Raw genomic sequence first — 26,562 nt, 5'->3', positions numbered from 1 at the left:
GGGTAATGTCCACGTCAGCTGCAGGCTCATTTGTGGCTGACAAGTCCGATGCGGGACAGGCAGACACGGTTGCAGCGGCTGCAAGGGAAAATTGGTTGGTTGGGGTTGGGTGTTGGGTTTCTCCTCCTTTGTCTTTTGTCAGTGAGGTGGGCTCTGCGGTCTTCTTCAAAGGAGGTTGCTGCCCGCCGAACTGTGAGGCGCCAAGATGCACGGTTTGAGGCAAGATCAGCGCACTGGCGGTGGTCAATGTGGCAGGCACCAAGAGATTTCTTTAGGCAGTCCTTGTACCTCTTCTTTGGTGCACCTCTGTTTCGGTGGCCAGTGGAGGGCTCGCCATATAACATGATCTTGGGAAGGCGATGGTCCTCCATTCTGGAGACGTGACCCACCCAGCGCAGCTGGATCTTCAGCAGCGTGGACTCGATGCTGTCGACCTCTGCCATCTCGAGTACTTCGACGTTAGGGATGAAAGCGCTCCAATGGATGTTGAGGATGGAGCGGAGACAATGCTGGTGGAAGCGTTCTAGGAGCCGTAGGTGATGCCGGTAGAGGACCCATGATTCGGAGCCGAACAGGAGTGTGGGTATGACAACGGCTCTGTATACGCTTATCTTTGTGAGGTTTTTCAGTTGGTTGCTTTTCCAGACTCTTTTGTACACAGTGACCGCACGTTGCCGGGCGTGATGGTGTATATTACACAGTGACAAACCGCAGGACACCGGGTGTGATGGTGTATATTACACATTAACGCCCCAGGCATTGTCGGGTGTGTCAGTATATATTACACAGTAACACTCCATGCGTTACCGGGTGTGATGGTGTATGTTACACATTAGCACCCTGCGCGACACTGAGAGTTTGGTATGTATTTGATACCCCACTGCCTATTACTGCCTCTCCAGTTAATTACAATAGCTGAGCTCGCGTGTCTTTACTCTGTGTGCCATGAAAAGTTGTTGTTTTATTTGGAGTCTCGCGCGTGAATGAGTGACGTGATATGTATTTATCAACGTTATTGGAGGCAATGATTATTCAGCCAGCAGGGCTTTTCCACGGAGTGGAATGTGCTCTCTCTCTCTCTCTCTCTCTCACTCTCTAGGTGTAGGTTTGATGTGAGAATGAGGTTGTGTGGGAACCCGATCAATAGATCTGCTGCCGATGGAGGAGATGTTTGGACAGATGTGTATCATGTTCGACAGAGATGAGGTGTTTGCTATGGCCTATTCCATCTGGGTCAGATGGAATCTTTGATCACCCTGATCTTTTTGGAAGCTCCTCAGTATCACAGAGGTAAAGCATGAAGGTCCACAGACACCATGATTGTAGTAAAAGCCCAAAGCTCCAGAAACTCAGTGGGTCCAAGATAAAGATGCCGAACCGACGATTTGGGCTTCAGCCCCTTTCATCAGGGTCTGGAAAATATCAGCAGGCATCGTATAAACCTTGACAAAGGGCTCAAGCCCCAAACATTGGTTAGATATCTTTATCTTTGCATAAAGGACCCTGAGTTTCTCCAGCATTGTGTTTTTGCTCAGTTCCTGCGTTCTCCCTCTCTCATGCTTTATTCTGGGTGTTAGCCCTGGGTTGACGACCCAACCTGTAACCAACCCACTCGTGTGAATTGTTCTCAATGTAAACCTCTGGATGAGGGATTTGGGTTTTTTTTGGACGTTATAGTTCCTGGCTGCCTGCCAAACAGATTCCTACTTGTCTCACACGTTACTTGTAGGCCATATCTGAGTTGCTCCTGTTGTCGTGAGCTGGGAGGCGTCTGGTGATGAGAGCTCGGATTTCTATTCCAGATGATGTCACTTCGTCCCAAGGCATCACTTCCAAAGTTTTCCGATTCAACGTCTCCTCCATGGAGAGGAATGTTTCTAGTCTCTTCCGTGCAGAATTCCGGGCTCTGCGTGTCCCCAACATCAGTGCCAAACGCTCCGAGCAGAGGATCGAAGTCTATCAGGTAGGGAACCTGTTCCTGCATCTCGCAATCCCTGGGGCAGGGATCCCATATCGCCCTCCCCCTTCTATCCCTCCCTCCTGCCCCTCCCCCTCCATCCCTCCCCCACATCCCTTCACCACTCCCCCTCTGGCTTCCACCCCTCCATGTCTCCACCCCCTCCCTCCGTCACCATCCCACCCCCTCCTCCCTTCCACCCTTTGTCCTTCCATCCCTCTCCCCTTCCCCTCTATCTGTCTCTCCAACCCTCTCTCCCTTTCTCCCTATCCACCCCAACCATCCCCCTCGCTACCCCTCACCCTCCTCTCTCCCTCCCCTCTCCTCCCCTCTCCCCCACTTCCCTCACTCTCCCCCACTTCCCTCCCCTCTGCCCCACTTCCCTCCCCTCTGCCCCACTTCCCTCACTCTCCCCCACTTCCCTCACTCTCCCCCACTTCCCTCACTCTCCCCCACTTCCCTCACTCTCCCCCACTTCCCTCACTCTCCCCCACTTCCCTCACTCTCCCCCACTTCCCTCACTCTGCCCTACTTCCCTCACTCTGCCCCACTTCCCTCACTCTGCCCCACTTCCCTCACTCTGCCCCACTTCCCTCACTCTGCCCCACTTCCCTCACTCTGCCCCACTTCCCTCACACTCCCCCACTTTCACCTGCTTACCACCCCCTTCCCCTCCCCCCATTCTCCTCCCCTACCTCTCTCCCCCTCCCCTCTCAGCCACCCTTCTTTCAGCCGCCCATCCTTTACCACCCCTCTCCCCCTTTATCTCTCTTCCCCCTCCATCACACCCTCTCATTCCCTTCTCCCTTTCTCTCCCTCCTTCTCCCCCCTCTCTCTACTCCTTTGGACAGTGGCTTGGAGGGGATAGACCCAGGTGTTTGACAGGAGGATGGAGGCTCTGGTCCCCGTGGGAGATATGTTGATCAATAGGTTTGCATTTGTCTATCTGTCAGATTCTGAAGCCCGATGACCACATTGCCAAACAGCGGTACATTGCAGGGAAGGTCGTTCTCACCAAGGGTTTCAGCGAGTGGGTGTCGTTTGATGTCACCGACAGTGTGAAGGAGTGGCTCATTAACCGGGGTGAGTCTTCATCAGTGGTCAACAGCAGGGGGGTGGGGATGGGCAGAGGCGACAGTGGGCAGCGGGGACAGTGGGCAACGGGAGGGAATGGTGGGAGGGGACGGGACAGTTGGAGGGGACAGCAGGTGGGCCGTTGGGTGGGGACAGTGAGCCACGTGGGGGAGTCAGTGGACAGTGATCAATGTTGGTCACCCTGGGTGCTGGTGTTCAGTTCAACCCAGTGGACGTCCAGGGGATGGAGGTCCATACGGTACCACATTGGAAGAGTTGCCTTGAAAGGATTTTACAATAGTACCAATACAAGGAATGTGTGTGGTTCTGCTGGTTTTGGGGTATTGACGTTCATTTGTTATGACAACGTTGTCAGTGTTGGGATCGTGCAGCCTGCGCATTGTACTGAGGTGGGATTGTGCAGCCCACGGGTTGTACTGAGGTGGGATTGTGTAGCCCGCGCGTTGTATCGAGGTGGGATTGTGCAGCCCATGCGTGGGATTGGGGTGGGATCGTGCAGCCTGTGCGTGGTATTGGGGTGAGATCGTGCAGCCCGTGTGTGGTATTGGGGTGGGAGTGTGCGGCCCGTGATAATGTGCCAACATAATAACCTCTCTCAATATTGGAACAGTGGGGCTGATCATAGACTAGGGGAGGGGGCAGAGACTACTCCCCTGTCCACATCAATGGCACGAACATATCAATGAGTTGTGGACAGTGCAGGGGGCTATCACAGAATGCAGCAGGATGGGGATCAGCTATGGATATAGGCGAAGAAACGAGAAATGGAGTTTAATCCGGACAAGTGTTAGGTGTTGCACTTTGGGAGATCACATTTAACGTGAATGTATGCAGTTGATGGTAGGGGGCTGGGAGTCCAGGACCATCGCTCATTGAGAGTGTCTACGTGGGTGGATAGGACGGTAAAGTGCGCAGTATATACTTGATTTCATTCAGTGGGTCACTGAGTGTCACAGTAAGGAGGTTATGTTGCAGCGATATATAACTGTTGTTAGGCTGCACTTGGAATACTGTGTGTGATTCTGGTCACCCCATTACTGGGAGGATGTGGAGGCTTTGGAAATGGGACAGAGGAACTACAGCAGGATGTTGCCTGGTTTAGAGGGAGTAAATTACGGGGAGAGGTCAGACAAACTTGGGTTGTTATCTCTGGAACGTCAGCAGCTGAGGGAAGGCCCATTAAAGTCAAGCTTCAAGTATAATTTCTTGTCATGTACACAAATTGCACGATTTCATTTCTGTTATTTGCCCTGTGAACAAACACACACCCCCCCTCCCCACCAGTCCAGCATTCCTGTCAAGATGAGAAAGAGAAGCAAAAGGGAGTCCCGTGGAGAGTCTGTGGATCCTGCTGCCTCCAACTCCACAGCCTCATGCCTAATTCAGCAGAGACCTTGAGCTTGGCGGGTCTGAATCTCCCTCCTTAACCCCTGGTGCCCAACCCCTGGCATGAATAGGGAGTTATCAGTGCCTGGGGAGCCCTGCTTGCTATCAAGTCCTTCCCAGATCCCAGGTTCCCATGAGCAGGTCTCCAGCAGCCCATAGCCTGGTGAGGGTTCTTCCCCTCCTCAACCCGTGGTCTACCACTCTGTCAAGTCTTCTCCCAGGCAGAGCAGTGTTCTCCTGATCTGGTGCTTTCCTTGGAGCCCACAAACCTCAAAGTCTGGGATGCCGAGCGTGGCTCCACCAACCTGGCCATGGGTCTTGGTCAGAATCCTTTCCCCTGGGCGATCGTGTCCCGCAGTAGAGGACCTGAGGTGAGGGAGAAGATGTTCTGATTCGGCACCTGCCTAGATTTTGTTCATACCTTGAGGAAAGGCTCAGCCGGAAATGTTGGTTCTGTATCTTCATCTTTGCTGTATAAAGGACACTGTTTGACCTGCTGAGTTTCCCCAGCAGTGTGTTTTTGCATCAACCATGATGTCTGCAGATGTTTGTGGTTTACTGCATGTTAGAGCTGACTTACTGAACTGCTCATGGAGTGAACCTTCCTCACTGCGCCAGGTATAATGTGACAATGACGATACTCAACAGGGATAGTGCGTTCGTGCTGTGTATTCCAGAATGATGGGTGGTGGTGTGTTTTGTGGGATCAAGTGTGAGTGGTAGGAAGTGGTGGAAGGGTTTCTGTCATGTGTCACAGCTGTAGGTAACGTGTACTGGATCAGTGCTGCTTGTGTTCGATGAGGCTGGGGCACGTTCAACCACTGTTGGTCTCTTTGGGATTGGATTTGTCTTTGACTTTGAGTCTTTGCTGGATTGTGTTGGATTTGTGCTACGTTGTGCTCGGCCTGCGTTGGACTGTGTTGGAGTGGTTTTGTGTTGTTTTCGACTGTGTTGGACAGTGTGGAGTGGTCTTTTGTTGTTTTGGACTGCATTGGGACTGTGGATTTGTTTTGTTATATCTGCAGAGGATTTTGTTGAAGATTTTCTGTTGGATTCTATTGGGAGGACATTGCTTTTGGGCAATGCTTGAACTGTGCACCAGTGGTATCTCTGTGGGTTTGTGATTGATGTTGTGTTTGGCCTGTGTTTTGTCTTATAGATACGAACCTTGGTCTGGAGATTAGTGTTCATTGTCCATGCCACACGTTTCATGCCAATAGAATCATCTCCACTGAAGTGGAAGTTCTGGACGTGAAGTTTAAGGGTAGGAACTTTCCCTCTCCTTCGTCTCCACCTCCTCCTTTCTTCCCCTTCTCCAGCTCTCCTCTCATTGGGAAAGAGCTGTTGGCATTGCTGGTGGAATAGATGGGGCAGTGTTGGGGTCTGTACAGGCTGACAGATATTGGGGGACTGCTAGTCTGAAGCCTGGCTCAGAGGGTTGGATGCACAGGCACTGTTAGTCAAAATCAAGACAAGCCAAGTCACTATCAATCTCAAAATACTGCAGCCTCTGTGGCAAGGGAAACGGACAATCGTTTCAGGTGGAATGTCCTTTGTCAGAACTGGGAAGGAGGCGGGAAGTTGTTGGAGGTAGGGGAGGGGTGACGTCTGGCAGAAATTTCCTGTTTTTCTCTTTGGGAGCGAGGTCTGACCTCCCTGGCATGTCCTCCTTCTCTTACCTCCGTTCTTTGGTCAATGTTCTAATTCTCTCTCCCTAATTGCTCCCATTCACTCATCGACCAGACCAGCTTGTTTACAGCTTATCCCATGGCCACCCCAGTTTTACCCTCTCAGAGACATCCCACTTTGATAGCCTCTTTATCACCTCCAGACGAAGGGTCTCCAACCTGAAACGTTAGCCCTGATTCTCCTCCAAGGATGCAGACTGTTCTGCTTGAGTATTCTCCGTGTTGATAGAGTTGCACAAGGGGAGAGGCTGTCTATGGGCCATCCTCCCTGTGTTCTCCGACAAGAGCGTGTTAGAACCTCCTATCAACAGCCTGAATAAATTCATCTATTCTCTCAACATTCTGGGACCCCTGTGTTTCCTGTCCAACGAGTCTGCCCTTCCTGATGTTACATTTGTTAATTTCCAATTCACTGATCAGTTCCAAAAGTTGGGAATTCTTGGTGATCACCCTGGATGCATCTCGTCCACCTGCAATCACCTCACAAGGCTAGTCAGCTGTGAACATGTTTTTGGGAATATTTTATTTAAGAATTTAAAAACCACATCCACGTATACACATTCAATAAAGCTACAAGAGAGAAAAAAAAAATCACGTGATGTATATATTAGAGACCCCCCTATCCCTTTCCCCTCCAACTGCCCTGATCTGGTGCTTTCCTTGGAGCCCACAAACCTCAAAGTCTGGGATGCCGAGCGTGGCTCCACCAACCTGGCCATGGGTCTTGGTCAGAATCCTTTCCCCTGGGCGATCGTGTCCCGCAGTAGAGGACCTGAGGTGAGGGAGAAGATAAAGGAACTGGGGGTGACCAACGGGATGGGCTTTTCGAGAGACCCTCATACCTTCAAACTAACGTTATGGGCTCCATCACAGGATCCAGCCTTCACTCCTTCGAGGACATCCACAAGAGCCAGACAGTTTTCTGGCCTCACAATATGGACACAACAGCAGTAACGCAGTTACGGTGAAACTTCCACCCCATTCCTCCCCCCCCTTTCTGGACGCATCGCTTACGCACTTGGTTCAGGCAAGCGGAGGCGCAGTTTCACCTCAGCCACATCATTTCAGACGCCACGATGTTCTACCATGTTGTGAGCGCACTCGATGAAGAAACCGTGGCCAGGGTAGACAACCTCATCCATGACCCATCGGAGGAAGGTAAATACCTCGCTCTCAAAAGCCTCCTCCTCGGGACCTTCGGCCTCTTCCGTCGGCAGCGTGCCACCAGGCTCCTACACCTGGACGGACTGGGCGACAGAACCCCATCTGCCCTCATGGACAAGATGCTCGCGCTGGCAGAGGACCACAGACCCTGCTTGATGTTTGAAGAGGCCTTCCTTGAGCAGATGCTGGAGGACATCCAACTCCTGCTGGCAGATGAGGATTTCTCAGATCCACGCAGAGTCACAGTCCGTGCAGACGTGCTCTGACGGACCAAGTGAGAAAACAAGGCCGCACTCAGCCAGGTCACCCGCCCACGACCCAATTGACCGCAGGCGCCCCCCCAAGCACAAACCGGAAGAGCACCACCTCACCTGGTGTTTCTACCATCATCGCTGAGGGGCCCAAGCCCACAGAAAACAACCTGCCCAGCCGCTGTTAACGGCTGTGATGGCTGGCCGCACTAACAGCCTCCTGCACGTGATCGATAAGACCAGTGGCTGACATTTCCTGGTAGACACTGGAGCAGAGCTGAGTGTGCTTCCCCTGACTGCCCTCGAAATCCGCACCTGTGCACGAGGTCCAACCATATGGGCAGCCAAAGGATCTTCCATCGACTTTTGGCACACGCAGTGCCCAGATCCAGATAGGCAAGGACAGGTTTCGCTGGAAGTTCGTACTGGCCACGGTGAGCACAGCGCTGTTGAGAGCTGATTTCCTCCGGGGACACAGCCTGTTGATGTACATCAAAGCCAAGCGGTTGGTACATGCTCGCACTTTCAAATCTGTCCTCGATTCCACAAACACGTATGACCCAGGAATAACTTCCATCAGCTCCCCCAAGGACAAGTATTCTCACATGCTCGACGAGTTTCCTGCCATCCTGCGGCCACAGTTTACTTCCGCCGTGCCCCAACATGGAGTCCGCCACCACGTTTCGGCCCAGGGCCCCCCTCCACGTCAAAGCCAGGCGTTTGCTCCCCGAGAAGCAACAACTGGCAAAGGAGGAGTTCTCCCGACTGCAGGTCGGATAGCCTTTAGGCCTCCCCCCTCATCGTGGTCCCCAAGGCTTCCGGGGATTGGTGCTCATGTGGGGACTACCGTCACCTCAAAGACATGACCACGCCAGGCCGATACCCCATCCTGAATATACAGGACTTTACAGCCAACTTGCATGGCGCCTGAGTGTTCTCGAAGGTCGACCTGGTACAGGGTTACCACCAAATCCCGGTCCATCCTGATGACTTTGGGAAGACCGCCATCATCACCCCGTTCGGCCTATTCAAGTTTCTGCGGATGCTCTTCAGCCTTAAAAACGCGGCCCAGACATGGACGCAGTGGTCAGAGACTTGGACTTCGTATTTATTTATCTTGACGACATTCTCATTGCCAGTTGGGACCATGATGAACACAAAGTCCATCTCTGTGCACTATTCACTCGCCTGGCAGAATTCAGGCTCACCATCAACCTGGCCAAGTGCCAGTTTAGCAAGGAGTCCTTGCAATTCCTGGGCCATACCATCTCCGCGGACAGGGCCACCTCATCCCTGGAAAAAGTCGCAGCCATATGCCAGTTCCCGAAGTCTACCTTCTCCTGCCTCAAAGGTCACCCTCAAAGGTCTACAAGAATTCACTGGGATGGTCAACTTCTACCCCCGCTTCATCCCGGGGGTGGTTCGCATCATACAGCCGTTCTTTGCACTGATCGCCGCCAAGAATAAGAACCTGGAGAGAATGGAAGAGGCCAAGAACGCTTTCACTGCGACGAAGGATGCCCTGGTGAGCGCCACCCTACTGGCCCACCCGCAGCCTGACGCCCACACCACACTCTCAGTGGACTCTTCGGCCAAGGCCGTCAGGGGCATCCTGGAGCAATCAGTCAACGGCCAGTGGCACCCATTTGCATTCTTCAGCAAGCATCTCTGCCTTCCCAGAACTAAAACATAGCGCCTTCGACAGGGAGCTTCTGGCCCTGTTCTGGCCATCAGACACTTCCAGTATTTCCTGGAGGGCAGGCCATTCACCGTTTTCACCAACCACAAACTGCTCATTCAGGCCATCGCCATGTTAAAGGACCCCTGGTCGGTGTGCCAGCAGCGGCATCTGTCTTACGTATCAGAGTTCACCACCGACATCTGACACCGAGCAGACGAGCTCTCAAGCCCCCCGGCCTGGACTAAGCCCAGTTAGTGCAGGCGCAGAAGGAGGATGCAAAAACACAAGCTTTTTGCACCATTCCAGAACCTCAAATTGCCGGACAGCCCCGATACGCTGCTCTGCGACGTTTCCACTGACTCGCCGTGCCTGGTAGTCCCACCGCAAAGGAGGCCGCAGGCCTTCAGCATGGTTCATGACTTGGCCTACCCCTCGGTCAAGACCTCGGTGTGCATGGTGGCAGAACAATTTGTGTGGCATGGCCTCAAGAAACAGGTAGCCCAGATGGTGAGAAACTGCACAGTGCCAGGCCTCCAAAGTCCAGCACCATGTCAAGGCCCCGGTACAGCAGTTTGACTCCCCAGCCAAGAGGTTTGAACACATATACATCGACATCGTGGGCCCCCTACCGGTGTCCAGGGCCACCCGCTACTTGTTGACTGTGGTCAATCACACAACCAGAAGCCATCCCGCTGAAAGACACTTCTGCCAAGTCCTGCACCAGAAATCTGCTCACCTACTGGAGCGCCAGGTTCAGCGTCCCAGCACATATGACGAGTGACTAGGGTGCCCAGTTCACATAACCATATAACCATATAACCACTTACAGCACAGAACAGGCCAGTTCGGCCCTACTAGTCCATGCTGTAGCAAATCCCCACCCTCCTAGTCCCACTGACCAGCACCCGGTCCATACCCCTCTTGTCCCCTCCTATCCATGTAACGATCCAGTCGTTCCTTAAATGTAACCAATGATCCCGCCTCGACCACGTCTGCCGGAAGCTCATTCCACATCCCCACCACCCTCTGCGTAAAGAAATTTCCCCTCATGTTCCCCTTATAATTTTCCCCCTTCAATCTTAAACCATGTCTCTAGTTTGAATCTCTCCCTTTCTTAATTGAAAAAGCCTATCCACATTTACTCTGTCTGTCCCTTTTAAAATCTTAAACACCTCTATCAAGTCCCCTCTCAATCTTCTACGCTCCAGAGAAAAAAGCCCCAGTCTGCACAACCTTTCCCTGTAACTCAGACCCTGAAATCCTGTCAACATTCTCGTGAACCTTCTCTGCACTCTCTCTATTTTGTTTACATCTTTCCTATAATTTGGTGACCAAAACTGTACACAGTACTCCAAATTTGGCCTCACCAATGCCTTGTACAATTTCACCATAACCTCCCTACTCTTGAATTCAATACTCCGATTTATGAAGGCCAACATTCCAAATGCCTTCTTCACCACACCATCTACCTGAGTATCAGCCTTGAGGGTACTATTTACCACAACTCCTAAATCCCTTTGTTGCTCTGCACTCCTCAATTGTCTACCATTCAATGTATATGACCTATTTAGATTTGCCTTTCCAAAATGTAACACCTCACACTTATCTGTATTAAATTCCATCAGCCATTTCTCAGCCCACACCTCCAGCCTTCCTAAATCACCTTTTAATCTACGGTAATCTACCTCACTGTCCACAACACCACCAATCTTTGTGTCATCCGCAAACTTGCTTATCCAATACTCCACCCCTTCATCCAGTTCGTTAATATATATAACAAATAATAGTGGACCCAGGACCGAACCCTGAGGAACTCCACTAGTCACCGGCCTCCAATTGGACAAACAATTTTCTACCACTACTCTCTGACACCTCCCATTCAACCACTGCTGAATCCATTTCACTATCTCCTTATTTATACCTAATGCCTCTACCTTTTTTCCTAACCTCCTGTGGGGAACTTTGTCAAAAGCTTTACTAAAGTCTAAATAGACAACATCCACAGCTTTTCCTTCATCAACCTTTTTTGTAACCCTCTCGAAGAAATCAATCAGGTTTGTCAAGCATGATCTACCCCTGACAAAACCATGCTGATTACTCCCTATCAATCCCTGTACCTCCAAATATTTGTAAATAGCATCCCTCAGAACACTTTCCATCAACTTGCCCACCACAGACATCAGACTCACAGGCCTATAATTCCCAGGTTTACATTTAGACCCTTTCTTAAACAGCGGAACCACATGCGCCACCCTCCAATCCTTTGGCACTACCCCTGTGGCCAGTGACATCCTGAATATCTCTGTTAATGGCCCCACTAACTGTCCACTAGCCTCCCTGAATGTCCTAGGGAATATTTTGTCCGGTCCCGGAGATTTATCCACCTTTATCTTTTTCAACACAGCCATCACTACCTCCTCGGTTATCCTTATATGCTTCATGACCTCCCCACTATTTTTCTTTACTTCAACTGGTTAAACATTTTTTTCCCTAGTGAATACCGAGGCAAAGAAATCATTTAAAATTTCCCCCATTTCCTCAGACTTCTCACTCAGCCTACCCTCGCTATCTACAAGGGGTCCAATTTTATCTCTCACTAATCTTTTACTTTTAATGTACTTATAGAAACCCTTTGGATTTATTTTTACTCTGTCTGCCAAAGCCTCTTCATGCCTTTTTTTGGCCTTTCTAATTTCTTTCTTAAGATTCCTTCTACACTCCTTGTAGTCCTCCTTCAACTTCTCAGCTCCCTGCTCTTTATACCTCTTGTACACCTCCCTTTTTCTCCTAACCAAATTTCCAATAGTCCTCGAAAACCAAGCCTCCCTATGACTTCCAGCCTTTCCTTTGATCCTCACTGGGACATAACTACTCTGTACCCTCAAAATTTCTTTTTTGAATATCCTCCATTTTTCATTAACATCCTTACCTGAAAATATCCTGTCCCACTCAATACTCCCCAAATCCCATCGAAATTTGCTCTTTTCCAATCCAGATCCTCAACTTTAGGCCTCTCCTTGCTCTTCCCTAAAACTACCTTAAAACTAACAGAATTATGTTCACTAGACCCAATTGGTTCTCCAACATTAATGTCCGCTATCTGACCTAGCTCGTTCCCTAACAGGAGATCCAGTATTACACTGTCCCGAGTCGGTTCTTCTACTAACTGATTTAGAAAACAATCCTGAGCACATTTAACGAACTCCAGCCCATCCAGCCCTCTAACCGTATGGGTATCCCAATCAATGTGTGGGAAGTTAAAATCTCCCATGATCACTACCTTATGATTTTCACACATATACGTTATCTCCCTACAAATTTGTTCCTCTAATTTTTTTGGCCCATTTGGTGGTCTGTAATACACCCCTATTAGCACCCTCTTGCCTCCTCCACCCCTCAATTCCACCCAAACAGCCTCACTGGTGGATCCCTCCATACCATCCTGCCACCTCACAGCAGTAATGTCCTCCTTAAGAAGCATAGCAACTCCTCCTCCTTTTTTACCCCCTGATCTATCACATCTAAAACAAATGTATCCTGGAATATTAAGTTGCAAGTCCTGCCCCTCCTGTAGCCAGGTCTCACTAATTGCCACAATATCGTGACCCCAAGTATCTATCCATGCTCTCAGCTCATCTACCTTGTTCAAATCTGCCCTCTGGTCACAGCTGGCAAACCTCCTGGGGATCAAACTCCACCATACCTCCACATACCATCCCCAAGCCAACAATCTAGTGGAGCGCTTCCACCTGCACCTCAAGTCGGCTCTCATGGCTCGCCTCACCGGCCCCATCTGGACGAACAGATTGCTCTGGGTCCTGCTCGGCATCAGAACGGCTCCGAAGGAAGACCTACAGGTATCATCCACGGAGTTGGTCTATGGCACACTGTTATCGCTACCCGGGGAGTTCTTTGGGCCAAGCATTAGTTCCGTGACCAAGAATTGGACCTTGCTGGCAGACCTGCGGGGTAAGCTCGCCTCACTAGCGCCCACACCACCGACCCACCACGGTAGCCGCCCATCTTGTATCTCCAAGGAACTGGCCACAACTGATTTTGTTTTCGTCTGTCGAGGCCCACACTCCGTGCCCCTACGAGGGCCCCTACAAAGTCCAGAAACGCTCAGGCCAGACATTCACGTTGGACGTTGGGGGCGGGGAGGAGATATTCACAGTTGACAGACTCAAGGCGGCACACGTGGACCTTAGCCAGCCAGAACTAACGGCCCGACTGAAACAACAAGGTCGGCCACCGAAGTGGCGAGATGCTTAAACCGGTTCTGTGGGGGTTGTGTGGCGGCACACATCAATCGTGGTGAACCGACCCTGCTTGTATCACCGCAGGGCAACCACGGGTAGATGGCATCGTCAGGGGACCTCAGCGCTTCGTGGCTTAGGCCAAAGCATGCACCTTGGGCGAGCGTGATGATGTTAATGCCAGCACGGGGGAGATACAGGGCTCACACCACCCTTAAAGGACGCGCGTGAATTTTGAATAAACAGTTTGACTGAAACTTCCACAGTGTCCTGTGGTGTGTTTCTGTGTGTGTAAGCAGCCACTACAATCTAATCATTTTGATCTATTCGCCTATTTAAATCAACCTCCCATCTGAATCTCGATTTGTGAATTCCAAATTTAGGAGCTTCTTTTTGAAGTAATTTATACTTAAATAAACTTATTTAAGCCACTCTTACATATCAATAATTCTAATTCATTCTGTCTAGGTAACATCAAAATAGGACCCAACTTATCAACCAAGAAAATCTTAACCTAATAATAGCAAAAAAGATATTTATTTGGGACATTACATTTTCCTCATTCATTGCAAAGTAATAAATTTTCCAGTTTCAAAACTAGTTTCTATTTTCTTAATCCCCATTCAACTCCAAATCCTCAAAAATTGATTATTCATCAAAAAAAGAAGTATATATTGATATAAAGGCATTTTTTGAGAAATCAAACGTCAGCTGTGAACATTGATACCAGATGGATGGTCCTGCGTTTGATTAGGCCGCCAGCTCTAGGCTGGAATGTTTCGATGTACGATAAAAGGGAGTTATAAATTATTTATTTCAATCTGCTCTTGCATGTGCATTTGTGAAGGTGACAGGCACATGCCATGCTGTGTCAGTCAGAGAGGGCAAGAGAGTACAGAGGTATTCCCACAGATGGGAAGAGATGGGGAGGGGGTAGATTCGTTTTCCAACAGAGTGGGGCAGGAGAAGGTAGATTGGACCTGGTCACAGATATGTACAGCTTTGGCGAAGTGAAGGTTTGCAAAGTGGGAAAGAGTGTTTGACCTGTGGTCACGGAGGGAGATTGATCAAGGATCCAGAGGGGAGAGGAGTAGAATTTAATTTTTAATTTTACTTTAACGACAGAGCGTGGTGGAAGCTGGTTGAGTCTAATGAGACTTAACCACACAGTGAACCTCCTGATCCCGTACATTTGTGGAGAAGGGAGGAAATTGGAGCACCTGGGGAAAACCCATGTAGGACATAGGAAGAACATAAAGACTCCTCACAGACAGTGAAGGAATTGAACCCGGGTTTCTGGCTCTGTAACAGTGTTGTACTAATGGGTACAGATTCGGACCTAGGTTGCTGGTTCTGTAACAGTGTTACACTAACGGATACGGATTTGAACCCGGGTCGCTGGTTCTGTAACAGTGTTGTATTAATGGGTACGGTTTGAACCCGGGTCACTGGTTCTGTAACAGTGTTGCACTAACATACGGATTTGAACCCGGGTTACTGGTTCTGTAACAGTGTTACACTAACAGATACGGATTTGAACCTGGGTTACTGGTTCTGTAACAGTGTTACACTAACAGATACGGATTTGAACCCGGGTCGCTGGTTCTGTAACAGTGTTACACTAACAGATACGGATTTGAACCCGGGTCGCTGGTTCTGTAACAGCGTTACACTAACAGATACGGATTTGTACCTGGGTCGCTGGTTCTGTAACAGTGTAACACTAACAGATACGGATTTGAACCCGGGTCGCTGGTTCTGTAACAGTGTTACACTAACAGATACGGATTTGTACCTGGGTCGCTGGTTCTGTAACAGTGTAACACTAACAGATACGAATTTGAACCCGGGTCGCTGGTTCTGTAACAGTGTTACACTAACAGATACGGATTTGAACCCGGGTCGCTGGTTCTGTAACAGTGTTACACTAACAGATACGGATTTGAACCCGGGTCACTGGTTCTGTAACAGTGTTACACTAACAGATACGGATTTGAACCCGGATCGCTGGTTCTGTAACAGTGTTACACTAACAGATACGAATTTGAACCCGGGTCGCTGGTTCTGTAACAGTGTTACACTAACAGATACGGATTTGAACCCGGGTTGCTGGTTCTGTAACAGTGTTACACTAACAGATACGGATTTGAACCCGGGTCGCTGGTTCTGTAACAGTGTTACACTAACAGATACGGATTTGAACCCGGGTCGCTGGTTCTGTAACAGTGTTACACTAACAGATACGGATTTGAACCCGGGTCGCTGGTTCTGTAACAGTGTTACACTAACAGATACGGATTTGAACCCGGATCGCTGGTTCTGTAACAGTGTTACACTAACAGATACGAATTTGAACCCGGGTCGCTGGTTCTGTAACAGTGTTACACTAACAGATACGGATTTGAACCCGGGTCGCTGGTTCTGTAACAGTGTTACACTAACAGATACGGATTTGAACCCGGGTCGCTGGTTCTGTAACAGTGTTACACTAACAGATACAGATTTGAACCCGGGTCGCTGGTTCTGTGACAGTGTTACACTAACAGATACAGATTTGAACCCGGGTCGCTGGTTCTGTAACAGTGTTACACTAACAGATACGGATTTGAACCTGGATCGCTGGTTCTGTAACAGTGTTACACTAACAGATACGGATTTGAACCCGGGTCGCTGGTTCTGTAACAGTGTTACACTAACAGATACGGATTTGAACCCGGGTCGCTGGTTCTGTAACAGTGTTACACTAACAGATACGGATTTGAACCTGGATCGCTGGTTCTGTAACAGTGTTACACTAACAGATACGGATTTGAACCCGGGTCGCTGGTTCTGTAACAGTGTTACACTAACAGATACGGATTTGAACCCGGGTCGCTGGTTCTGTAACAGTGTTACACTAACAGATACGGATTTGAACCCGGGTCGCTGGTTCTGTAACAGTGTTACACTAACAGATACGGATTTGAACCCGGGTCGCTGGTTCTGTAACAGTGTTACACTAACAGATACGGATTTGAACCCGGGTCGCTGGTTCTGTAACAGTGTTACACTAACAGATACGGATTTGAACCTGGATCGCTGGTTCTGTAACAGTGTTACACTAACAGATACGGATTTGAACCCGGGTCGCTGGTTCTGTAACAGTGTTGTATTAATGGGTACGGTTTGAACCCGGGTCACTGGTTCTGTAACAGTGTTGCACTAACATACGGATTTGAACCCGGGTTACTGGTTCTGTAACAGTGTTACACTAACAGATACGGATTTGAACCTGGGTTACTGGTTCTGTAACAGTGTTACACTAACAGATACGGATTTTAACCCGGGTCGCTGGTTCTGTAACAGTGTTACACTAACAGATACGGATTTGAACCCGGGTCGCTGGTTCTGTAACAGTGTTACACTAACAGATACGGATTTGTACCTGGGTCGCTGGTTCTGTAACAGTGTAACACTAACAGATACGGATTTGAACCCGGATCGCTGGTTCTGTAACAGTGTTACACTAACAGATACGAATTTGAACCCGGGTCGCTGGTTCTGTAACAGTGTTACACTAACAGATACGGATTTGAACCCGGGTCGCTGGTTCTGTAACAGTGTTACACTAACAGATACGGATTTGAACCCGGGTCGCTGGTTCTGTAACAGTGTTACACTAACAGATACGGATTTGAACCCGGATCGCTGGTTCTGTAACAGTGTTACACTAACAGATACGAATTTGAACCCGGGTCGCTGGTTCTGTAACAGTGTTACACTAACAGATACGGATTTGAACCCGGGTCGCTGGTTCTGTAACAGTGTTACACTAACAGATACGGATTTGAACCCGGGTCGCTGGTTCTGTAACAGTGTTACACTAACAGATACGGATTTGAACCCGGGTCGTTGGTTCTGTAACAGTGTTACACTAACAGATACGGATTTGAACCCAGGTCGCTGGTTCTGTAACAGTGTTACACTAACAGATACGGATTTGAACCCGGATCGCTGGTTCTGTAACAGTGTTACACTAACAGATACGGATTTGAACCCGGGTCGCTGGTTCTGTAACAGTGTTACACTAACAGATACGGATTTGAACCCGGGTCGCTGGTTCTGTAACAGTGTTACACTAACAGATACGGATTTGAACCCGGATCGCTGGTTCTGTAACAGTGTTACACTAACAGATACGAATTTGAACCCGGGTCGCTGGTTCTGTAACAGTGTTACACTAACAGATACGGATTTGAACCCGGGTCGCTGGTTCTGTAACAGTGTTACACTAACAGATACGGATTTGAACCCGGGTCGCTGGTTCTGTAACAGTGTTACACTAACAGATACGGATTTGAACCCGGGTCGCTGGTTCTGTAACAGTGTTACACTAACAGATACGGATTTGAACCCGGGTCGCTGGTTCTGTAACAGTGTTACACTAACAGATACGGATTTGAACCCGGATCGCTGGTTCTGTAACAGTGTTACACTAACAGATACGAATTTGAACCCGGGTCGCTGGTTCTGTAACAGTGTTACACTAACAGATACGGATTTGAACCCGGGTCGCTGGTTCTGTAACAGTGTTACACTAACAGATACGGATTTGAACCCGGGTCGCTGGTTCTGTAACAGTGTTACACTAACAGATACGGATTTGAACCCGGGTCGCTGGTTCTGTAACAGTGTTACACTAACAGATACGGATTTGAACCCGGGTCGCTGGTTCTGTAACAGTGTTACACTAACAGATACGGATTTGAACCCGGGTCGCTGGTTCTGTAACAGTGTTACACTAACAGATACGGATTTGAACCCGGGTCGCTGGTTCTGTAACAGTGTTACACTAACAGATACAGATTTGAACCCGGGTCGCTGGTTCTGTGACAGTGTTACACTAACAGATACGGATTTGAACCCGGGTCGCTGGTTCTGTAACAGTGTTACACTAACAGATACGGATTTGAACCCGGGTCGCTGGTTCTGTAACAGTGTTACACTAACAGATACGGATTTGAACCTGGATCGCTGGTTCTGTAACAGTGTTACACTAACAGATACGGATTTGAACCCGGGTCGCTGGTTCTGTAACAGTGTTACACTAACAGATACGGATTTGAACCCGGGTCGCTGGTTCTGTAACAGTGTTACACTAACAGATACGGATTTGAACCTGGATCGCTGGTTCTGTAACAGTGTTACACTAACAGATACGGATTTGAACCCGGGTCGCTGGTTCTGTAACAGTGTTACACTAACAGATACGGATTTGAACCCGGGTCGCTGGTTCTGTAACAGTGTTACACTAACAGATACGGATTTGAACCCGGGTCGCTGGTTCTGTAACAGTGTTACACTAACAGATACGGATTTGAACCCGGGTTACTGGTTCTGTAACAGTGTTACACTAACAGATACGGATTTGAACCCGGGTCGCTGGTTCTGTAACAGTGTTACACTAACAGATACGGATTTGAACCCGGGTCGCTGGTTCTGTAACAGTGTTACACTAACAGATACGGATTTGAACCCGGGTCGCTGGTTCTGTAACAGTGTTACACTAACAGATACGGATTTGAACCCGGATCGCTGGTTCTGTAACAGTGTTACACTAACAGATACGGATTTGAACCCGGGTTGCTGGTTCTGTAACAGTGTTACACTAACAAATACGGATTTGAACCCGGATCGCTGGTTCTGTAACAGTGTTACACTAACAGATACGGATTTGAACCCGGGTCGCTGGTTCTGTAACAGTGTTACACTAACAGATACGGATTTGAACCCGGGTCGCTGGTTCTGTAACAGCGTTACACTAACAGATACGATTTGAACCCGGATCGCTGGTTCTGTAACAGTGTTACACTAACAGGTACGGATTTGAACCCGGGTCGCTGGTTCTGTAACAGTGTTACACTAACAGATACGGATTTGAGCCCGGGTCGCTGGTTCTGTAACAGTGTTACACTAACAGATACGGATTTGTACCTAGGTCGCTGGTTCTGTAACAGTGTTACACTAACAGATACGGATTTGAACCCGGGTTGCTGGTTCTGTAACAGTGTTACACTAACAGATACGGATTTGAACCCGGGTCGCTGGTTCTGTAACAGTGTTACACTAACAGATACGGATTTGAACCCGGGTCGCTGGTTCTGTAACAGTGTTACACTAACAGATACGGATTTGAACCCGGGTCGCTGGTTCTGTAACAGTGTTACACTAACAGATACGGATTTGAACCCGGATCACTGGTTCTGTAACAGTGTTACACTAACAGGTACGGATTTGAACCCGGGTCGCTGATTCTGTAACAGTGTTACACTAACAGGTACGGATTTGAACCCGGGTCGCTGGTTCTGTAACAGTGTTACACTAACAGATACGGATTTGAACCCGGATCGCTGGTTCTGTAACAGTGTTACACTAACAGATACGGATTTGAACCCGGGTCGCTGGTTCTGTAACAGTGTTACACTAACAGATACGGATTTGAACCCGGGTCGCTGGTTCTGTAACAGTGTTACACTAACAGATACGGATTTGAACCCGGGTCGCTGGTTCTGTAACAGCGTTACACTAACAGATACGGATTTGAACCCGGGTCGCTGGTTCTGTAACAGCGTTACACTAACAGATACGGATTTGAATCCGGGTCGCTGGTTCTGTAACAGTGTTACACTAACAGATACGGATTTGAACCCGGGTCGCTGGTTCTGTAACAGTGTTACACTAACAGATATGGATTTGAACCCGGATCGCTGGTTCTGTAACAGCGTTACACTAACAGATACGGATTTGTACCCGGGTCGCTGGTTCTGTAACAGTGTTACACTAACAGATACGGATTTGAACCCGGGTCGCTGGTTCTGTAACAGCGTTACACTAACAGATACGGATTTGTACCTGGGTCGCTGGTTCTGTAACAGCGTTACACTAACAGATACGGATTTGAACCCGGGTCGCTGGTTCTGTAACAGCGTTACACTAACAGATACGGATTTGTACCCGGATTGCTGGTTCTGTAACAGCGTTGTACTAACCACTATGCAAACTGTTTTTCCCATGGTCAGTTACTGTCCTGGTGTGTGTTCCCTGGAAGTGCAGTAGGAGCAGTTACATCAAGAGAGGTAATGGGCGAAGTGGTGGATGGTGTGGGACAGGATTACACCACTGACCGTGTATTCCACCCCATCTCTGCAGGCATCGATGACTACGAGTACACTGAGCGCGGAGACCTGGGCAGGCTGCAGAAATGCAAGGAGCAGAGGCTGCAGCGACAGGGTCCCACAGACCCCCACCTCATCCTCATGGTGGTTCCCCCACACCGGCTGAGCGGGCAGCAACAGAGGAAAAAAAGGGCTCTCGACACGACCTACTGTTTCCGGTACTGCAGACCCAAGACACTCCCCCCCCCCCCGCCCCGCCCCTGTATCTCCCTGGTACTGCCCTGGTACCCCCTGAGTATAGGAGTAGAAAAGCCCTCCTGCAGTTGTACAGGGCCCTGGTGAGACCTCACCTGGAGTATTGCGTCCAGTTCTGGTCCCCACATTTAAGAAAGGTCTATAGAGGGAGAGCAGCACAGATTTACCAGGTTAGTTCCCGGGGTGGCAGGATTGTCATACGCGGATAGGTTAGAAAGACTTGGATTATATGCGATGGAGTTTAGAAGGATGAGGGGAGACATATTTAGGATTATTAAAGGGCTTGTCATGTTCCCAATGATGGGTGAGACTAGGACTAGAGGGCATAGAGGCCATTTAACAGAAATGAGGAGAAATTTTTTTACCCAGAGAGTTGTGGGTTTGTAGAATGCATTGCCACAGAGGGTAGTGGGGGCGGATTCGTTGGATAGATTTAAGAGAGAGTTGGATAAGGGTTATGGGGATAAGGCTGGGATTGGTTATTGAAAAGGAAAGATCAACCATGATCTGATGAATGATGGTGCTGACTCGAAGGGCCAGTTGGCCGACTTCAGCACCTATTGTCTATTGTATCCCCCTGGTTACCCCCTGTATCCCCCCGGTACCATCTGTACTCTCGGTAGTCCATAACCCCTTTGTTGTTCACATCTAGAGGGATAGGATACACGAGCAGGGATGAGATGTTGAGCCTTTATAAGGCACTGGTGAGGACTTTACTTGGAGGATGGGCTACAGTTTTGGGCTCCTTGTTTAAGAAAGGATGTGCTGGCATTGGAGAGGGTTCAGAGAAGATTCACAGGAATGTTTCCTGGAGTGAAGGGATTAGCACATGAGGAACATTCGACAGCTCTTGGGCTGGACTCCTTGGAGCTCAGAAGAATGAAGGAGGACCTCATAGGGAAATTTTGAATGTTGAAAGACCTGGACAGGGGAGATGTGGCAAAGTTCTTTCCCGTGGTAGGGGAGCGAAGGACAACAGGGCTCAATTTCAGGATTGAAAGGTGCCCGTTTAGAAGAGAGATGCGGAGTAATTTCTTCAGCCAGAGAGTGGGAATTTGCTGCTCTGGGCAGCTGTAGAGGCCAAGTTGGTAGGTGTATTTAAGGCAGAGATTGACAGGTATCTGAATAGTCAAGGTATCAAGGTTATGGGGAAAAGGCAAGGGAGTGGGGCTGAGTGGAAAAATAGATCAGCTCCTGATGGAATGGAGAATAGACTCGATGGGCAGAATGGCCTATTTCTGCTCCAATGTTTTATAATTATATAAGATTATGACAGGACCGAGATCATCTGGGGAAGTGAGTCAAGGATCCACAGGTGAAAGTTAACTCAAGTGCAAAGTTGCATTTTGGGAGGCCATTCAGCCACTCTAGTCTGTGCCAAAACATAATTTCTCTAGTCCCACTGACCTGCACCCAATTCCATCACCCTCCAGACCTCTCCCATCCATGTATCTATCCAAGTTATTCTCAAAATTTAAGAGTGAGCCCGCATTTACGACGCCAGATGGCAGCTCATTTCCACACAACCACCACTCTCTGATTGAAGAAGTTCCCCCTAAATCATTCACCTTACACCTCTGGATCTTACTGATATCCTTTCCTTTAGTTTGGTGACCAGAACTGCACACAATACTCCATATTTGGCCTCACCAACTCCTGAAGTCAATACTTTGATTTATGAAGGCCAAGATGCCAAAAGCTCTCTTTACAACCCTGTCCACCTGTGAAGTTACTTTTAGAGAATTATGTATCTGTATTCCCAGATCCCTCTGTTGTACCATACTCTTCAGTGCCTGACCATTCCACTGTGTACGTCCTTTCTTAGTTTGTCCTTCCAAAATCCACCACTTCTCTCTGGCTTTTCCCATTCAGCCAATTTCGAATCCAGTTGACAACCTCTCCATGGTACCTAGTTTCTGAACTTTCTGAACTAACGTCCCACGTGAGACCTTGTCAAATGCCTTACTAAAGACAACATCCACAGTCTTTCGTTCATCTAATTTCATAATAACCTCCTCGAAAAACTCTGCAAGATTTGTTCAACACGACCTACCATGTACAAAGCCACGTTGACAATCCTTAATCAGCCCATGGCTGTCCAAATACTTGTATATCCGATCCCTCCAATAATTTACTCACTACTGACATCAGGCTCACTGGCCTGCAATTTCCTGGTTTATTTTTGGAGCCTTTTTTAAACAATAGAACAACACGAGTTCCCCTCCAATCCTCCAGCACCTCACCTGTGGATAAAGACATTTTAAATCTTTCTGCCTGGGCCCCTACAATTTTTACACTTAACTCCTCAGAGTCCGAGGGAATATAATTCAGGCCTGGGGAATTTATCTACCTTTGTTTGCTGTAAGGCAGTAAGTACCTCCTCCTCTTTAATCCTATATGTTCCATGCCATTACTGTTTGTTTCCCTTCCTTCCTTGTCCACTCTGCCAGTTTCCTGAGTAAATGCTGATGTTAAAAACTGTTTCAGATCTCCCCATCTCATTAGGCTCCACACATAGTTGACCACCCTGTTCCCTGAGGGAACCAATTTTCTCCCTTACTATCCTTTTAATGTACTTGTAGAAACCCTTCGGATTTACCTTCACATTATCTGCCAAACCCCCCTCATGCCTTCTTTTTGCCTCCTGATTTCCTTCTTTATTATTCTCTTACATTTTCCATACCCTGCAAGTACCTCATTTGCTCCTTGTGGTCTATATCAGTCCTACACCTCTCTTTTCTTCTTAATCATATCACTAATGTCCCTTGAAAACCAAGGTTCTCTCTGCCTATTAATTTTGCCTTTAATCCTGGAAGGAACATGCAAACTGTGCACCCTCAAATCTCGCCCTTGAAGGCCTTCCACTTACTGAACACATTCTTACCAGAAAACACCTTTATCCCAATCCTCTCTTCCTAGATCTTTCTCATTTCCACAAAATTGGCCTTTCTCCAATTTAAAACGTCAGCTCAAGGCCCAGACCGATCCTTCTCCGGAATTAATTTGGAACTAATGACATTATGGTCACTAGACCCAAAATGCTCCCCTACATGTACTTCTGTCACATGACCTGTCGGGTTCCCTAAAAGGAGATCCAATTCTGCATCCTCTCTCGTTGGTACCTCTATATAGTGATTTAGAAAATTTTCCTGAACACATTTAACAAACTCCAAGCCATCTAGCCCTTTTACAGTATGGGACTCCCAGTCAATATGTGGAAAGTTAAAATCTCCTACTATCACATCTTTCTGTTTCTTAAATCGGTCTGCTACTTCCAATTCTCTTGGACTATTGGCAGTCTATAAAACTCCTCTCAGGGTGGTCACACCTTTCTCAGACCTCAGCCCTACCCATATGGCCTCTTTAGCTGAGCTCTCTGGGCTGTCTTTAAGCACAGCTGTGATATTTCCCTGACTAACAATGCCACTCCTCCCCCTTTCATCCCTCCCCCACTATCACGTCTGAAACATCGGAACCCCGGAACATTGAGCTGCCAGACCCTGTCCCTCCTGCAACCAAGTCTCACTAATAGCAATAATGTAGTAATCCCACATGTCATTTCACGCCCTAAGCTTGTCTGCCTTTCCAACCATACTCCTTGCATTGAGATAAATACACCTGAGAACATTTCTATCACGTACAAACCTATGATTTCTGTCTAGACCTGCAGTCCCTACGTGACCTTTATCTCCCTCCACCTCACTACCTGCTCTAACACTCTGGTTCGCCTCTTCCTGCAAGTCCAGTTACAACCCACTGGAGCAACACTAGCAAACCTACCCACAAGGATATTAGTTCCCCCTCCACTTCAGGTGGAAACTGTCCCATTTGAACAGGTTCCACCTTCCCTGGAACAGAGCTCAATTGTCCAGAAACATGAAGCCCTCCTTCCTGTTCCATCTCTTTAGCCACATTTTTAATTGCATTCACTTCCTATTTTTAACATCACTAGCACATGGCACGGGTAGCAATCCTGAGATCACCACCCTAGAGATCCTGTCCTTCAATTTTCCATCTAACTCCCTAAATTCTCTTTGTTGGATCTCCTCATCCTTCCTAGCCATGTCATGGATCACAACACATCTGGTTGTTCACTCTCACTCCTGAGAATGCCAAATGAGCTCAATCTAGATAAACCGGAACAGGCCCAACACAGTGAACAGTGAGGCCCTGGGAGTGTTGTAGAACAGAGAGACCTGGGGGTACGAGGACTGACACGGCGAATGGTGGGCCCTGGGAGTGTTGTAGAACAGAGAGACCTGGGGGTATGAGGACTGACACGGTGAACGGTGAGTCCCTGGGAGTGTTGTAGAACAGAGTTACCTGTGGGTACGAGGACTGACATAGCGAACGGTGGGCCCTGGGGGTGTTGTTGAACAGAAGGACCTGGGGGTACGAGGACTGACATGGTGAACAGTTGGGTGCTGGAGTGGGAGTATGAGAACTGACATGGTGGACGGTGGGGCCTGGAGAATGTTGCAGAGCAGAGAGACCTGGGTATATAAGGACAGGCCACTGGAATCACAGATGAAATAACCACGCAAGGCATTTTTAGAGTGAATCAAATAGATTTACTCTTTAGAACCTGCTCAACCTTTTAAAATTCCGAATCACATGTCTGACACAAGTTGATGTCATCACACACTGATGCCTTCTGGGAGTTGTAGTGCTACGACAGAGAAATTTGGGGGTATGACTGGTATGGTGAATGGTGGGACCCTGTAAGTATTATAGAACAGAGACCTGGGAGTATTTACTCAGTGAATGGTGGGGTCTGGAGAGTGTTGTAGAACACATAGGAATGGGAACATCATATTACAGCTGTACTATTGTGTGTGGTTCTGGTCACCCAACTATGGGATAGGTGTTGTTAAGTGGGAAAAAGTGCAGGAAAGATTCACAGGAATATTGAAACATGACAGGCTACAGATGTTGTGATTGTAGTAAACACATTAAAATGCTGGAGGAACTCAGCCAGTCTATTCAGCCGGTCTATTCAGCCGGTCTATTCAGCCGGTCTATTCAGCCGGTCAATTCAGCCGGTCAATTCAGCCGGTCTATTCAGCCGGTCTATTCAGCCGGTCTATTCAGCCGGTCTATTCAGCCGGTCTATTCAGCCGGTCTATTCAGCCGGTCTATTCAGCCGGTCTATTCAGCCGGTCTATTCAGCCGGTCTATTCAGCCGGTCTATTCAGCCGGTCTATTCAGCCGGTCTATTCAGCCGGTCTATTCAGCCGGTCTATTCAGCATCTGTAGGGAAAGGCTGAAGCAGGAAATCTCAGAATTCAAACAATGGGGCAGAAATCCAGACCAAAAAAAGGTGTTAATTAGATGTGATAAGGGAAGAAGTCGAATTTATCGTCTATTAATATCGTCTTCTCTGGCTTTCGTTAAAGCCCCCCACCCCCTTGCTTCCCCTGTCGACTCTCCATTCCCTGTCTCTTTATGCGGAGACCCATATATTCCTTCAAAAGAACCTCCCTACCCCATAACCCTCTATTTTTCTTTTATCCGTGTGTAGAACATAGAACAGGACAGTCCAGGCCCTTTGGCCCACGATGTTGTACCTACCCCAAAAAAGACTAAACTCCTCCTATCTCTATTATTTTTTCATTCATGTACCTAAGATCCTCTGAAGTGCCCCTATGGTTCCAGTCTCCACCCTTCACCCTTGG

At 48.5% G+C, this 26,562-nt stretch overlaps 1 protein-coding gene across 2 annotated transcripts in view; it reads left to right on the top strand.

Moving 5' to 3' along the window:
• Positions 1-26,562, top strand: part of tgfb3 (transforming growth factor, beta 3) — a 36,535-nt gene that overhangs the window by 7,106 nt on the left and 2,867 nt on the right. Inside the window, exons 2-5 of one of the 2 annotated variants that reach the window (XM_069915848.1) lie at positions 1,803-1,963; positions 2,911-3,040; positions 5,598-5,702; positions 20,667-20,850. In XM_069915848.1, the coding sequence (XP_069771949.1) occupies positions 1,803-1,963; positions 2,911-3,040; positions 5,598-5,702; positions 20,667-20,850 (580 nt within the window). The remainder of the gene's footprint in view (positions 1-1,802; positions 1,964-2,910; positions 3,041-5,597; positions 5,703-20,666; positions 20,851-26,562) is intronic. The other variant, XM_069915849.1, reaches the window with a different exon arrangement.

The sequence above is a fragment of the Narcine bancroftii genome, chromosome 2, assembly GCF_036971445.1.
Source record: "Narcine bancroftii isolate sNarBan1 chromosome 2, sNarBan1.hap1, whole genome shotgun sequence".
Lineage (NCBI taxonomy): Eukaryota > Metazoa > Chordata > Chondrichthyes > Torpediniformes > Narcinidae > Narcine > Narcine bancroftii.
This window is presented reverse-complemented; position numbering and strand designations above follow the sequence as displayed.